Below are 12,909 nucleotides of genomic sequence, written 5' to 3'. Positions count from 1 at the left end.
GGAAATGTTGTAAACACTTTTAACTACTGAGCTAAATTTCCAGTTATTTAGCAGTACTTTAAAGACTTTAGCTGAACCATAAACTAATATCACTTTTCTTTTGGCCTATTAAAACATTAATTTGAGATCTTTCACCGTCCCTAAAAACCAGGTAAATACTGATGGTCTGGTGCTAAGAGGCTGGTACAACTGTCTGACCCTGGCAATCTATGGATCAGTAGATAGAGTGATAAGTCATGACAGAGACTCTCCACCACCTCCTCCTCCACCTCCACCTCCTCCGCAGCCACAGTCGACTTTGAAAAGGAATCCAAAACACGGTGAGAAGTTTGATATGCTTTCCCTAGTGAGGCTGTTATGTTGTGTTATAGCAAGAAAAGCCCCCCTCTCTCCCTCCCTCCCTCCCTCCCTCCCTCCCTCCCTCCCTCCCTCCCTCATTGGCCCCATTGAAAGTAATGCAATCCCAGTAGTTAATCATGCCCCCCCACCCCCGTGTGTGTATGTGTATGTACATATGTATGTATGTATGTGTGTGTGTGTGTGTTACTGTTGAGGCAGAGCCTCAATCTGTAGCCCAGCCTGGCCTCTAGCTTACTGTCTTTCTGCCTCGTGGTTTTGATCTCTGTGATTATAGGTAGGCTTCACAATGCCTAGTTTGTTTATTAATTTTTTTCTTTATTTAACAAGGTTATCTCTGAAAGAATTGAAGAATAGTTAGGAAGTTTGATATGTATTCCTGGAATCTTTATGTATATTTTTTAGGAATGGATTTCAAATTTATTTGAATGAATTTTTTTTCCTCTCTCTTTTTTTAACACTTTATTTTTTTGTACTGGTAAAACATTTTTATTTTTTTAACGGATTGTAAGTTCTTTGTGAGAAAAGAATATGCTTTACATTTTCTCTTTAACTTTATCAGAGCCTTATGTGTGTGAGTGTGTATTGCACTTACTGATTTTTTTTGAGGTGCTGGGATTCAAACCCAGGACTTTGTGCTAGCTGAGCACATGCTTTGTCACTGAATTTCACCCCCAATCCATATCACAGTTTTTTTTTGTTTTTTTTTTTGTTTTTTTTAACATTTCATCCATTGAAAGACATCTGAGTAATTTCTAATTTTCAGTTGTTAAAATAGAACATTGGTCTATACTATGTATTCGGAAGGTTTGTCCAGTCCTGCCTGGACCAGAGATCCCTCACCCACTTATAATCCCTCAGAGGCTTAATACTATTTACAAACTCTATGGTCTATGGCAGGCCTCTTGCTAGCTAGCTCTTATGTCTTAAATTAACCCATTTCTATTCATCTACGTTTTGCCTGGTGTTCCGTGGCTTACTGGTCTGCTGGCATGTTGTTCCTTGGGCAGCAGGCTGGTGTTTCCCCTGCCTTTCTTCTTTCTATCTCTCTTCTGGATTTCCTGCCTGGCTATAACCTGACTGGCCATAGGCCAGAGCAGCTTCTTTATCTATAATCATAGCAACACATATTCACAGTATACAGAAAGACATCCCACAGTAATACTATCCTATTTGAAAATAAGTCTTCATATTTCCAGGGTGTTGCCCTAGATTATATTGTATTTTGGTGTGTGGGCAGTTAAAAATTCTAGGTTTCTATTTCAGTTAGCAAAATTTTTATTAAGTCTCCATGCAGGAAAAGTTTATATTATTGTTTATATTATTGTTTATATTATTGTTCAGTTTATATTATTGCTCAGTTTATATTATTGTTCAGTTCTGAGGATAAAAATTTGTTTTCATGAATTCATATCAATATACTTTAATAGTTTGAACATTGTGTTTCTCATATATAGCTGATGGAGAGAAAGAAGATCAGTTTAATGGAAGTCCTCCAAGACCCCAACCACGCGGACCAAGAACTCCTCCAGGCCCTCCGCCACCTGATGATGAGGAGGATGATCCTATGTCGTTGCCAGGTGTCAAACCTCTGCTAGGTTCTCCTCCCACCCACTAGTGATATGTGGTGCTTCTGTTTCATTTTGTTCAAGTTTTTTGAGACAAGGTTTCTCTCTGTAGCCCTGGCTGTCCAGGAACTCACTTTATAGACTAGGCTGGCCTTGAACTCGGAGATCCACCTGTCTGTGCCTCCTGAGTTTGGGATTAAAGGTGTGCATTACCATGTCCAACTCAAGTGGTGCTTATTAATTAAAGAAAAACATGAGGTATGAAGTCTTGATGATTGCCTCTTCTCCCCAAACTCCCTTATCCTGTCAGGTACTCTTTGTGGTTTTCCTATTGCAGAGCAATTTGTTAAAAAAAAAAAGGTTAATTTGAAGTTACACCCACAGTGCTTTGAAAATAGAGTATTGATGTAACATGATAGTATATAGCCGTTAGAAATAAGTAGTGTGTATTGGTTAAAATAAACAAATCAGCTTACTAATTTAAAAACTAAAAAGAAAAGGATTTCATGTATACTGCAGAGCATAAAGCACTATAAAATAGTGTACTTTATTAATTGTCAGTAAATGAAATGTAAACTCTGAGTGGGACTTGTTTTTATTTTGAGTGAGGGCATCCTGAAGTCTAGGGTGGTGTCAGATTTGCCATGGAACTTAGACTGTCCTTGAACTCCTTTCCCAAGTGCTAGGATTAGAAGCATATGTCACCATAGCAGTCTCAGGTTAATAGTCTGCCATCCTTTAAAAAGGGCATTTGTGTGCTAAAACATCCAACATGCATTGTGTGGCTGTAGGCTCCAGTCCTTTTGGCTTGTGAGTTTAAACCATTGAATAATCCGCTTTCAATCTCATTTTTTCAGTGTCTGGTGACAAAGAAGAGGATGTTCCCCATAGAGAGGACTACTTTGAGCCCATTTCTCCAGATCGGAATTCCGTCCCCCAGGAGGGTCAGTATTCTGATGAAGGGGAAGTAGAAGAGGAACAGCAAGAAGAAGGAGAGGATGATGAAGATGATGTAGATGTAGAGGAAGAAGAGGATGAAGATGAGGATGACTGCCATACCGTAGACAGTATCCCTGATGATGAGGAGGAAGAAGAAGAGGAAGAAGGTGAAGAGGATGAAGAAGGTGAAGGTGGGATTTTAGCTAGGACTTTTGATTTTAAGTACTAGACACTAACTACATGTTGCTTTGAACATTGCAGAGTTTACAGTAGTGGTAAATGAGTTGGAAGAGCTCTGTCAGTTGTGTAATTTCGCCGTAAGACATGATAGCAAATGAGGTTTCTTGTCTTTAACTAACCAGCCTAAAGTGCCTGACTCTGTCGTCTCCCTGGGGAGAGGTTTTATTTGGCTTATGCATGAGTTGCTGCTTGATATGAGCATTAGCCAGGGAAGCAGGATCTCAAAGTAGGCTATTTTTAGAGTAAGCAATGATGTATCATAAGCTGGGCCAACTTTCTAAAGATAGATGGCACAGAGATACTTTAACAACATGTTATGGTATTTTTAGAAATTTGTCTAGTTTATAAGCTGTGTAGCTCAGTTATAAGTATATGTGGCTGAATGGTGCAATCCTTTGATTAGGTTTGAGTTTTCCTTTAAAAACAAAAAGTGAGATATTTGAGTTAATTGGCTATTAATTTGGCTAATTGGTTAATTGAGTTATAGGTGGTTGTGAGCCCTTGATATGTGTGCTGGAAACTGAACTCTGGTTCTCTGTAGAAGATGTATGAGCATCAGCCTCCTACAATATTTTTTTCTGAAAATCCTTCATCTTGTCATTACAATGTTCTTCTTCCTTTTCTATCTTTGCATGTATGTGTATGTATGTTGTGTGTTTGAGAATGTTGTGTGATTGAGGATTGGTCAGTTAACTCAAATATCTTAATTTTTTAATTTGCCAAGAAATGACATGCAATACTAAATGTTTATACAAAGTGACAATCTGCCTTGGCTCTAAAAAAAAATAGTGAGGGTTGTTGACAATCTCTGTCTTGGCTTTAAAAAAATAGTGAGGGTTGTTTTAGCATTACAGGGGCATTTGTGAGCTAAATCGCTACTCTCATTTGTGAGCTCACAAATGTCTCTGTAATTGTAAAACAACCCTCACTCTCACTATTTTTTTTAAGATATACACATAATTAAATTATTAAGTGATACTTTTTTTTAGCTTCCTCCATTCCCAGATTGCCAAGTAATCGTTTTTTATATTTCTTGTGTATGACTGGCAGATAGTTACATTTCATCTAGTAGTTTTCCTAAGCAGGACAACTTGACTTATAATGTGTTCAGCTTGTTTTGAGAGTCAGATCCCAGAGACTCCTTTTCTCATGCGTTTGTTGCTAAGGGTAAGCAAAGGAATGTCACGAGGACTGGAGTAATTTTCTGGAAACATTTTCTTTTGGGGGCCATTTTTACTTTTTCTTTGATTTTTTTTTTTTTTTTTTTTGAGACAGGTTTTCTTCTCTGTAGCCCTGGGTGTCCTGGAACTAATTCTATAGAGCAGGCAGGCCTCTGTTAGGGTCCTGGAGAAGTCCCACAAAAGACCACCATCCATGTATGCAATCAGCAAGAGCATTTATTATTCATTATACTGGGGCTGTCCATCCTACACAAAAGCAGAATGGCGAAGACCCTGAGAAAAATGTGTGGGCTCCTTTTAAGCATAGCCAAGGTGAGGTCATAGGGCAGTTAGTTTAGATATGATTGGCTCAAGCAAGTGACAATCATATCAGTGTGTTCTTATTGGCCAAGGCTAGTTAGAGGCTGGTCAGGGTACAGTTTTCCTTGAGCTGGCCTTGTCCTTGAGCTGCTGTGGAGGCTGGCTGGCCTAGCATGTACTGTGGGGGCTGGCTCAGTGGCCCAGGCTTGGTGTGTCCTATCTCCCTTGTCCCTGTTGTTGGGGTACCAGTGATTAATTGTCCTTTGTTTGTGTGTTTTCCTCAGAAACTGCCTGCTTTGTTCCATAAAGCAGGGGCCAAGGCCTATTTCTCTGAGAGAAGACTGAGCAGCCTGTTATAGTGTCTGCTTGGTCCTCTCAGCCTCTTACTCACAGAGATCTGCCTGCCTCTGCCAACCGAGTGCTAAAATAAAAGGCATGTGTGCCTCCACCACCCAGCCCATTTTTACTTTTTTGTAAGTAGGCTCTAGTATTGTTAGGAAATAAGACCTACCTATGTCTTTGTCTTTAATTCTGTTTTGATACAGAGAAAAAAAACTTTTCCTATTTTGTGATTAACAAAAGAAGCTTTATTTAATTTATTTATTTGTTTTGGTTTTTCAAGACAGGGTTTCTCTGTGTAGCCTTGGCTGTCCTGGAACTCACTCTGTAGATCAGCTGGCTTTGAACTCTCAGAGATCCATCTGTCTCTATCTCCAACTCGGGGGTTAAAGGTGTGGCTTTATTTTAAGCTGGGAATGATGGTGTTTTTCAGGTGGCTGGGTCAGGACATTTGTAGATTGGAGGCTGCCTGGGTCACATAGCAGTTTGAAATTCAAAAGGCTGGGGGCTGTAGGTCAGGGGTAGAACACTTGCATAGCATTTATGAGACTCTGGGTTCATTCTTGACATACACACATAAAGTAAACAACAAAACATAATAATAAAAGAAAGCTTTGCTTAGGTAAAACTTAGCTTTTGCTTGTGTTGTTTTTCATAGTGTATTTGATCCATCAAATCCACTCAGCAAGAAAATATGCATGAAACAATCGAGCCTTTTGGGCTTTTATTTTTTAAACAGGATTTCACTATATAGCCCTGGCTGTCATAGAACTCACTATGTAGACCAGGCTGCCCTCCAATAAACAGAGCTCCACCTGTCTCAGCATCCTGAGTGTTAGGGTTAAAGGAGTATGCCACCGTGCCCAGCTAAATATTTATTTTAGTTTTAATTCTGTGTATGTTTGTGTGTCTGTGTATGGGTAAGTTCGCATGAGTGCAGGTTCTCCAAGAGGTCAGAAGATGGCATTGGATCCCCTGAAACTGGAGTTAAAAGTGGTTGTGAGCCTCTTATATGGGTGCTGGGAACTGAACTCTTGTCCTCTGGAAAAGATATATGAGCATCAGCCTCCTACAATATTTTTTCTTGAAAATCCTTCATCTTGTAATTACAGTGTTCTCTTTCCTTTATCTTTGCATGTGTGTGTATGTATGTTGTGTGTTGGAGAATAGGTGTGTATGTGGTTGTCACAGGACAAGCTTAGGTTCTTGTCTTCTACTTTGAGACGGGTTCTTGTTCACAGCTTTACATACTCGAGGCCAACTGGCCCACACATTTCAGGGATTCTTTTGTGTTCGCTTCCCATCCTGATGAAGGAGCATGAGGTCCAGTCTTATGTGGGTTCTGGGCTTTATTCTGAACTCAGGTTCTGAGGCTTGAATGACAAGTGCTTTACCACTGACCCAGCTTCCCTAGCCCTTGAGTGTGCGCGCGCGCAGGCGTGTGTGTGTGTGTGTGTGTGTGTGTGTGTGTGTGTGTGTGTGTGTGTTCACTTTTTTTTTTTTTTTTTTTGGTTTTTCGAGACAGGGTTTCTCTGCGTAGCTTTGCGCCTTTCCTGGGACTCACTTGGTAGCCCAGGCTGGCCTCGAACTCACAGAGATCCGCCTGCCTCTGCCTCCCGAGTGCTGGGATTAAAGGTGTGCGCCACCACCGCCCGGCTGTGTGTTCACTTTCTAACCTTATTTTTTAAAACATGGTGTCTGCATGAACCTGGAGGCCACTGTTTGGCTAGACTGACTGGCTAGCTACCCCTAGGATCCACCTGTCTCTGCTGTCCTTACCCTCATTGTTGGGGTTATTGATGCATGTGACTGCACCCTAACATTTACATGGGTTCTGGGTACCCAAACTCTGGTGCTCATACTTGTCCAGCCTCCACTGAATCGTCTCCCCTTCCTTTATTCTTTGTTTTTTTCCATGGGTGCTGGGTGTCGGCATTCAGATTCTTGTGCGTGAGTGGCAGGTACGTTACCAACTGAGCCATCTCCTCAGTCTCCCTCCTCCTTTTTTTCGATACAGTCTTTTAAAAAGTTTTTTTTTATTTTGTGTGTCTAGGTATTTTGTCTGCATGCACGTCTGTGTACCACATGCATACAGTGTCCACAGAGGCAGAAGGTGTCAGATCCCTTGGAACTGGGTGGTTGTGAGCCACCATGTGGGCACTGGCAGTGGGACTTGGACAGCCTTTGAGTCTTATCTCCAGCCGTGAGACAGAGTGCTGATGTGTAGCCCAGGCTGGCCTGGCACTCACAGCAGTCCTCTTACCTTTTAAGTACTGGCATTACAGGCACCGAGTACCATGCCTGGCATGTAATAGTCTTTCTTAATTTTGCCACTAGTTTGGTGTTTTAACCTTAAAAATAACTTTGGGCTGGGCATGGTGGCACACATTTTTAATCCCAGTACCCAGAAGGCAGAGGCAGACAGATCTCTGTGCATTCCAGGTCAGCCTGATCTACATAATGAGGCTTCATCTCAAGTAAATAAATGTAAATAAATAAATGAATAGAATTCAATTAAATCTTGGGTCTGCAAGATGGCTCAGCAAGTAAAGGCACTTGCTGCCCAACCTGATGCTCTGAGTTCCATCCCCAAGTAGAAGGAGAGAACTGCCTGGTGCCACTTGTCCTGTCCTCTCTATACATGTGCAGTGACACATGGCCCCAACCCCGAGAACTAAGTCAGTCAGTCAGTCAGTCAGTCAGTCAGTGTGTTCTGCAGCTTGAAAGAGCCTGGAGAGATGGCTCAGTGGTTAAAAGCATGAGCTCCTCTTGCAGAGCACCCAAGTTTGGTTCCCAGAACCCCCATTGGGCAGTTCAGAACTGCCTGTAACTCCAGCCCACGGGTATCTGACACCTCTGACTTCCTTGGGCACTCATGTGCACATACCCAAACACAGACACATACAAAATTAAAAATAATGTTAAAAAATTTAAATGTTTCAGAATGTGAAGCTTAATTTCTTCCCTTCTAGGAGAGGTGTTTTTGTTATTTTCAGTTTCTAATTTTATTTCTGACAGGAAAAGGTGTCGTCACAGAATTAATTATAAGCTTAACATGCATAATGGAAGAATTTGTTAATAAGCTTATCAATAATTATCCTATTACAGATTATAAATGTTGTCAATTCTTGTTATGAGTGGGAGCAAAAGTTAATTTTTTTCTTTTTTCTTTTTTTTTAATGAGGAAATCAGTCTTTCAGAATGCTTGGTTTACCATAAAAAAGGTTATTGATCAATCAGAGTTTATGCAGTAAATAAGAATGATGTAGTACTTAAATGCTCTTTAAACTTACGTCAATCAGTGTTCATGCTACAGTAAATAAGAGGGATGGGCTGGGCGGTGGTGGCGCACGCCTTTAATCCCAGCACTCAGGAGGCAGAGGCAGAAGATCTCTGTAAGTTCGAGGCAAGCCTGGTCTACAGAATGAGTTCCAGGAAAGGCATAAAGCTACACAGAGAAACCCTGTCTCGGAAAAAAAAAAAAATAAAAATAAAGAGGGATGGAGTACTGAGATACTCTTTGTACTTTTTTTTTAGGGGATGATGGTTATGAGCAGATCTCGAGTGATGAAGATGGAATTGCCGACTTGGAACGTGAAACTTTTAAGTATCCAAACTTTGATGTTGAGTACACTCCAGAAGACCTGGCGTCTGTACCTCCCATGACATATGACCCGTATGACAGGGAACTAGTGCCACTTTTGTATTTCAGCTGCCCATATAAGACTACTTTTGAAATTGAGATCAGCAGAATGAAGGATCAGGGTCCAGATAAAGAAAATTCAGGGGCGATAGAAGCCTCGGTGAAGTTAACCGAACTGCTGGATCTGTATCGCGAAGACAGGGGCGCAAAGTGGGTGACGGCGCTAGAGGAGGTTCCGAGTTTGATTGTAAAAGGGTTAAGCTATTTGCAGTTGAAAAACATAAAACAAGACTCTCTTGGTCAGTTGGTAGACTGGACAATGCAAGCTTTAAATTTACAAGTAGCCTTTCGCCAGCCCATAGCCTTAAATGTCCGTCAGCTCAAAGCCGGGACCAAGCTGGTGTCTTCATTAGCAGAGTGTGGGGCTCTGGGAGTCACAGAGTTGCTGCAGGCAGGAGTGATCAGTGCACTGTTTGACCTCCTGTTTGCTGACCATGTCTCATCTTCCCTTAAGTTAAACGCTTTTAAAGCTTTGGACAGTGTCGTTAGCATGACAGAGGGGATGGAGGCCTTCTTAAGAGGCACCCAGAGTGAGAAGAGTGGCTATCAAAAACTGCTGGAGCTCATACTTCTAGATCAGACTGTGAGGGTTGTCACCGCTGGCTCAGCTGTTCTGCAAAAATGCCACTTCTATGAGATCTTGTCAGAGATCAAAAGACTTGGTGACCATATAGCAGAGAAGACTTCGTCTGTTCCTAACCACAGTGAACCTGATCATGACCCAGATGCTGGACTCGAGCGAACAAACCCAGATTATGAGAACGAAGTGGAAGCTTCTGTGGACATGGACCTTTTGGAATCCTCAAATATAAGTGAAGGTGAAATAGAAAAGCTTATTAGTCTCTTAGAGGAGGTTTTTCATTTAATGGAAACTGCACCTCATACAATGATCCAGCCGCCTGTTAAGTCTTTCCCAACAATAGCACGAATTACTGGACCTCCGGAGAGGGATGACCCATACCCTGTTCTCTTTAGGTAAGATATACTTGGTCTTGGGAAAGATACTTCACAAATCTCTGGAGGTAATTTTATGTGGTGATTTTTTTTTTCCTATTCATGTGCCGTACATAGCTGTGTAAGACTCTTTGGTATTTCGGATTAGGTATTCAGTAGCAAACTCAGCAATACATTAGTTTGAATGAACCTCCATTGTGTTGGTGTTTACAGCCGAAAATAAGCCGTAAATAAGAACAGTGCTTGTTTCAGCATGTCTATAGGCAAAGTAAGCGAAAGCCGGCCCACCTCCTGAGACAGGGCAGAACAGGGGGGCGGCGTAGGAGGAGAAAACCCCTTCTCTAACCCCTTTACTTCACTGCTCCTGGGCAGTGTAAGGTAATTGGGTGTTGCCAATGTAGTTTTGTGGTCCTGATAATGTATCTTTGATGTTTATCACTTCTTTATGCCATCTGTCTTTCAAATTAGGTAATAATATAATTTTGCCATTGTTAGTACCTCATACAGTGATCCAACCACATTAGATTTTTACTAATCCACGATAGAGTTTTACTGTTTGACATGTTGTCTTCTGGCATTTTGCTTATAATGTTTGAACTAACAACAAATGGAAAGGCAGACCTTTTCTTATTCTATGACTGGTTTTTGTTTTGCTTTGGAACAAGTGCATTGGTAGTAAGTAGGCACTTGTCTGCTCCAGAATCTGTACTTGTCCATTCCTGGTTTTAGCTGAAGTTGTCCAGGCCTATTTTACTTTCCCTAAAACAAAGCCCAAAGTCTGTGGAGGCTCTGGTCTGAGAGCTTATTCTGGGAAGAGGAAGATACGGAGAGGAAAAAAAGCTAATAAAGGAAGTGTTAGGATACTTTTTATTGTGTATAAATGGGGCTCATTGTGGATCCTCTGAGACCTGGCTAAATATGTCCCCTCCTTATCCCACTGAATGATTCAAACGGGGCCCTTGTTCACCCGTTCTTTCCCTCTGAAGTTGAAGACTGGCTTCTAGGCACTGTAACTCCTGTGCTTCTGAGCTTCTCTTCCCTGTGGTCTGAGCAGTCTCATGGCTTTCAAGAAAGCTCTGAGAAAGGTAACAGGACCAACCGAACACGTGAGGCCAGGTACTGCCAACCCACCCAGACTGAACCGTGAGAGGTCAGTGATGGAACACTGGGGAGCACTGATGTGCCAGCTGATAGCAGAGTAGGATACTTGAAAGACAAACAAGTTAAAATGAGAATCAAGGATGATGGCAGCACAGTTAACAAAGCCAGAAACCAGAGAAGAAAAATAGGCTCAGGAAGCCAGGAGTGGTCTCTTAGCCAAGTCTACGTGAGAGGTTATAAAAGTAAGGATGGAATTCACGTGGTGAGTTTTGGAGTGCAGATTGCGGTTAGAACTTTGGGCGAGTAGTTTTTACCTGTAACAGTAGGAGCTAAAGTGTGGGCAAGCTGAGAAGGAGGATGTGGCTGGAAGTAGTGTGGGTTGCTCTGCTCAGATACTTAATCACAAAGCCAAGAACAGTGAGGGTGTGGGGCCTGGAGATGTAGCTCAGTTGGTAGGTCCTTGCTTAACTTGGGAAGCCCTGGGTTCCATTCTTGGAATGTAATTCCTGCACTTGAGAGGTAGAGGCAGGAAGATTATAAATATTAGTGAGTTTGAGGCCAGTCTGGGCTGTGAGAGCCTGTCTTAAAAAATAAAGAAATAAGGTAACAGTCAGAAAGGTGTGTTGTGGTCAGAAAGGCATATTTTTATTTCATTTTTCTGGACTGAGAAAGCACAGCTCATTTGTAAACTGGGAAGAATGACAGGTTTTATAACTCAGTGAGGAGGGAGGTGTATATGATGTGGGAGGAAGAGACAATTGCTGGAACAGGGTGTGCTAGGAGATGAGGTCAGGTGTGGTGGTGCGTGCCTTTAATCTCGTCACTTGAGAGGCAGAGGCAGTTGGAGCTCTGAGTTCAAGGCCAGCCTGAAAGTACATAGCAAGTTCCAGGCCAGCCAGTGCTACTGCGTGAGACTGTCTAGAAAGAAGTCCAGTATTAAAAGGGAGACTTCGGCTTTGGCAGGAGAGTAGAAACCGTGTGAGTGTGCAAATACAGTTACTTTTGTAATATGGAGAGAGACACCGAAGGACTGAGCATTGTTACTGCCAACTCCATTTCTAATGGAGTACGAGGATCAAGTGTCTTGATGTGGGCGGAGGTACTGAGTGAGGGGAGAAAGGGCTGCTCAGTTCCTGAGGAGAAAGTAGTAACTAGCTGCTTAGTAAATGCTGTCCTCCTCACTGTATGTAGAGGAGGAGATGGAGGCTTGGATGCTGTGTGGAGGAATTTGGGCTGTATTTGGGGAATATGGAAGATACTGACTATTTGGAGTAGCAGGTTTGCTTAAAGTAGTGTTCTGAAATTTTATGCTGCAAGATGATTATGACAGAAAAGTCACTGAAATCACTGGGTAAATCAGCAATTCTAAGATCAGGGTACTGGATGCTATTTGGCTTATAGTGGTATGTACCAAGAAGGGAAGACCAAATACTGTGCTGTCATGGAGACTATGAGGGAGTAACTTCCAGCATGGGACTTCATAGGTAAGAAAGAGACTGTGAGAAGGAGCTAACAAACAGCATTTGGAGCTTCCTAGTCAAGGTAAGGTTGCAACTATGATTTTAGTGACAGGAACCTGTACATCAGGAGTCAGAAATCTTGGAAAGAGAATCATTAACGTTTTGGAAGGATTACTTTAAAGTGACAGAAAGGATCTAACAATACATTTGAGGGTCCACAAAATTAGCCCCAGTGTAGGATGGATTGCTCAACAGTCTTATTAATAAAAACCTGGAGCCAGATATTGGGGTGAAAACTGAGAGATCAGAGGAATAGGACAAGCCACAGCCAACCTCACCTTACTGACGTCTCAGTCTCCAAAAAGACTTACTTCCTGTTTACCCACACCTATATGCCTTTCTGTTCTGCTATCTCACTTCCTCTCTCCGTCCAGCCTCATCACTTCCTCTTTCTGCCCAGCTCTGTCACTTCCTGTCTGTCTGTACAGACCTCCAGACCTTTATGGTTAACTAACATTGGAATTAAAGGCGTGTGCCACCATGCCTGGCTCTGTTCCCAGTGTGGCCTTGAGTTTACAGGTCTGGATGGATCTCTACCTCTTGAATGCTAGAATTAAAGGCATGTGCTACTACTACCTGACTTCTATGTTTAATATAGTGGCTGGCTTTTTCCTCTGATTCTCAGGTAAGTTTTATTAGGGTACACAATATATTGGGGGACACAATACATCACCACACCCCAGTTTTTTTCTAGCAGGACTCATAGG

At 42.0% G+C, this 12,909-nt stretch overlaps 1 protein-coding gene across 3 annotated transcripts in view; it reads left to right on the top strand.

Moving 5' to 3' along the window:
* The window catches only part of Virma (vir like m6A methyltransferase associated), a 70,660-nt gene that overhangs the window by 22,588 nt on the left and 35,163 nt on the right, over positions 1-12,909 (top strand). For 2 of the 3 annotated variants that reach the window (XM_037202396.1, XM_028871583.2), the window contains exons 5-8: positions 152-320; positions 1,815-1,937; positions 2,783-3,055; positions 8,462-9,602. In XM_037202396.1, the coding sequence (XP_037058291.1) occupies positions 152-320; positions 1,815-1,937; positions 2,783-3,055; positions 8,462-9,602 (1,706 nt within the window). The remainder of the gene's footprint in view (positions 1-151; positions 321-1,814; positions 1,938-2,782; positions 3,056-8,461; positions 9,603-12,909) is intronic. The other variant, XM_028871585.2, reaches the window with a different exon arrangement.

This window comes from Peromyscus leucopus, chromosome 2 (genome assembly GCF_004664715.2).
Source record: "Peromyscus leucopus breed LL Stock chromosome 2, UCI_PerLeu_2.1, whole genome shotgun sequence".
NCBI lineage: Eukaryota > Metazoa > Chordata > Mammalia > Rodentia > Cricetidae > Peromyscus > Peromyscus leucopus.
Note: the sequence above shows the minus strand (reverse complement) of the source record. Positions and strands in the feature narration are given on the sequence as shown.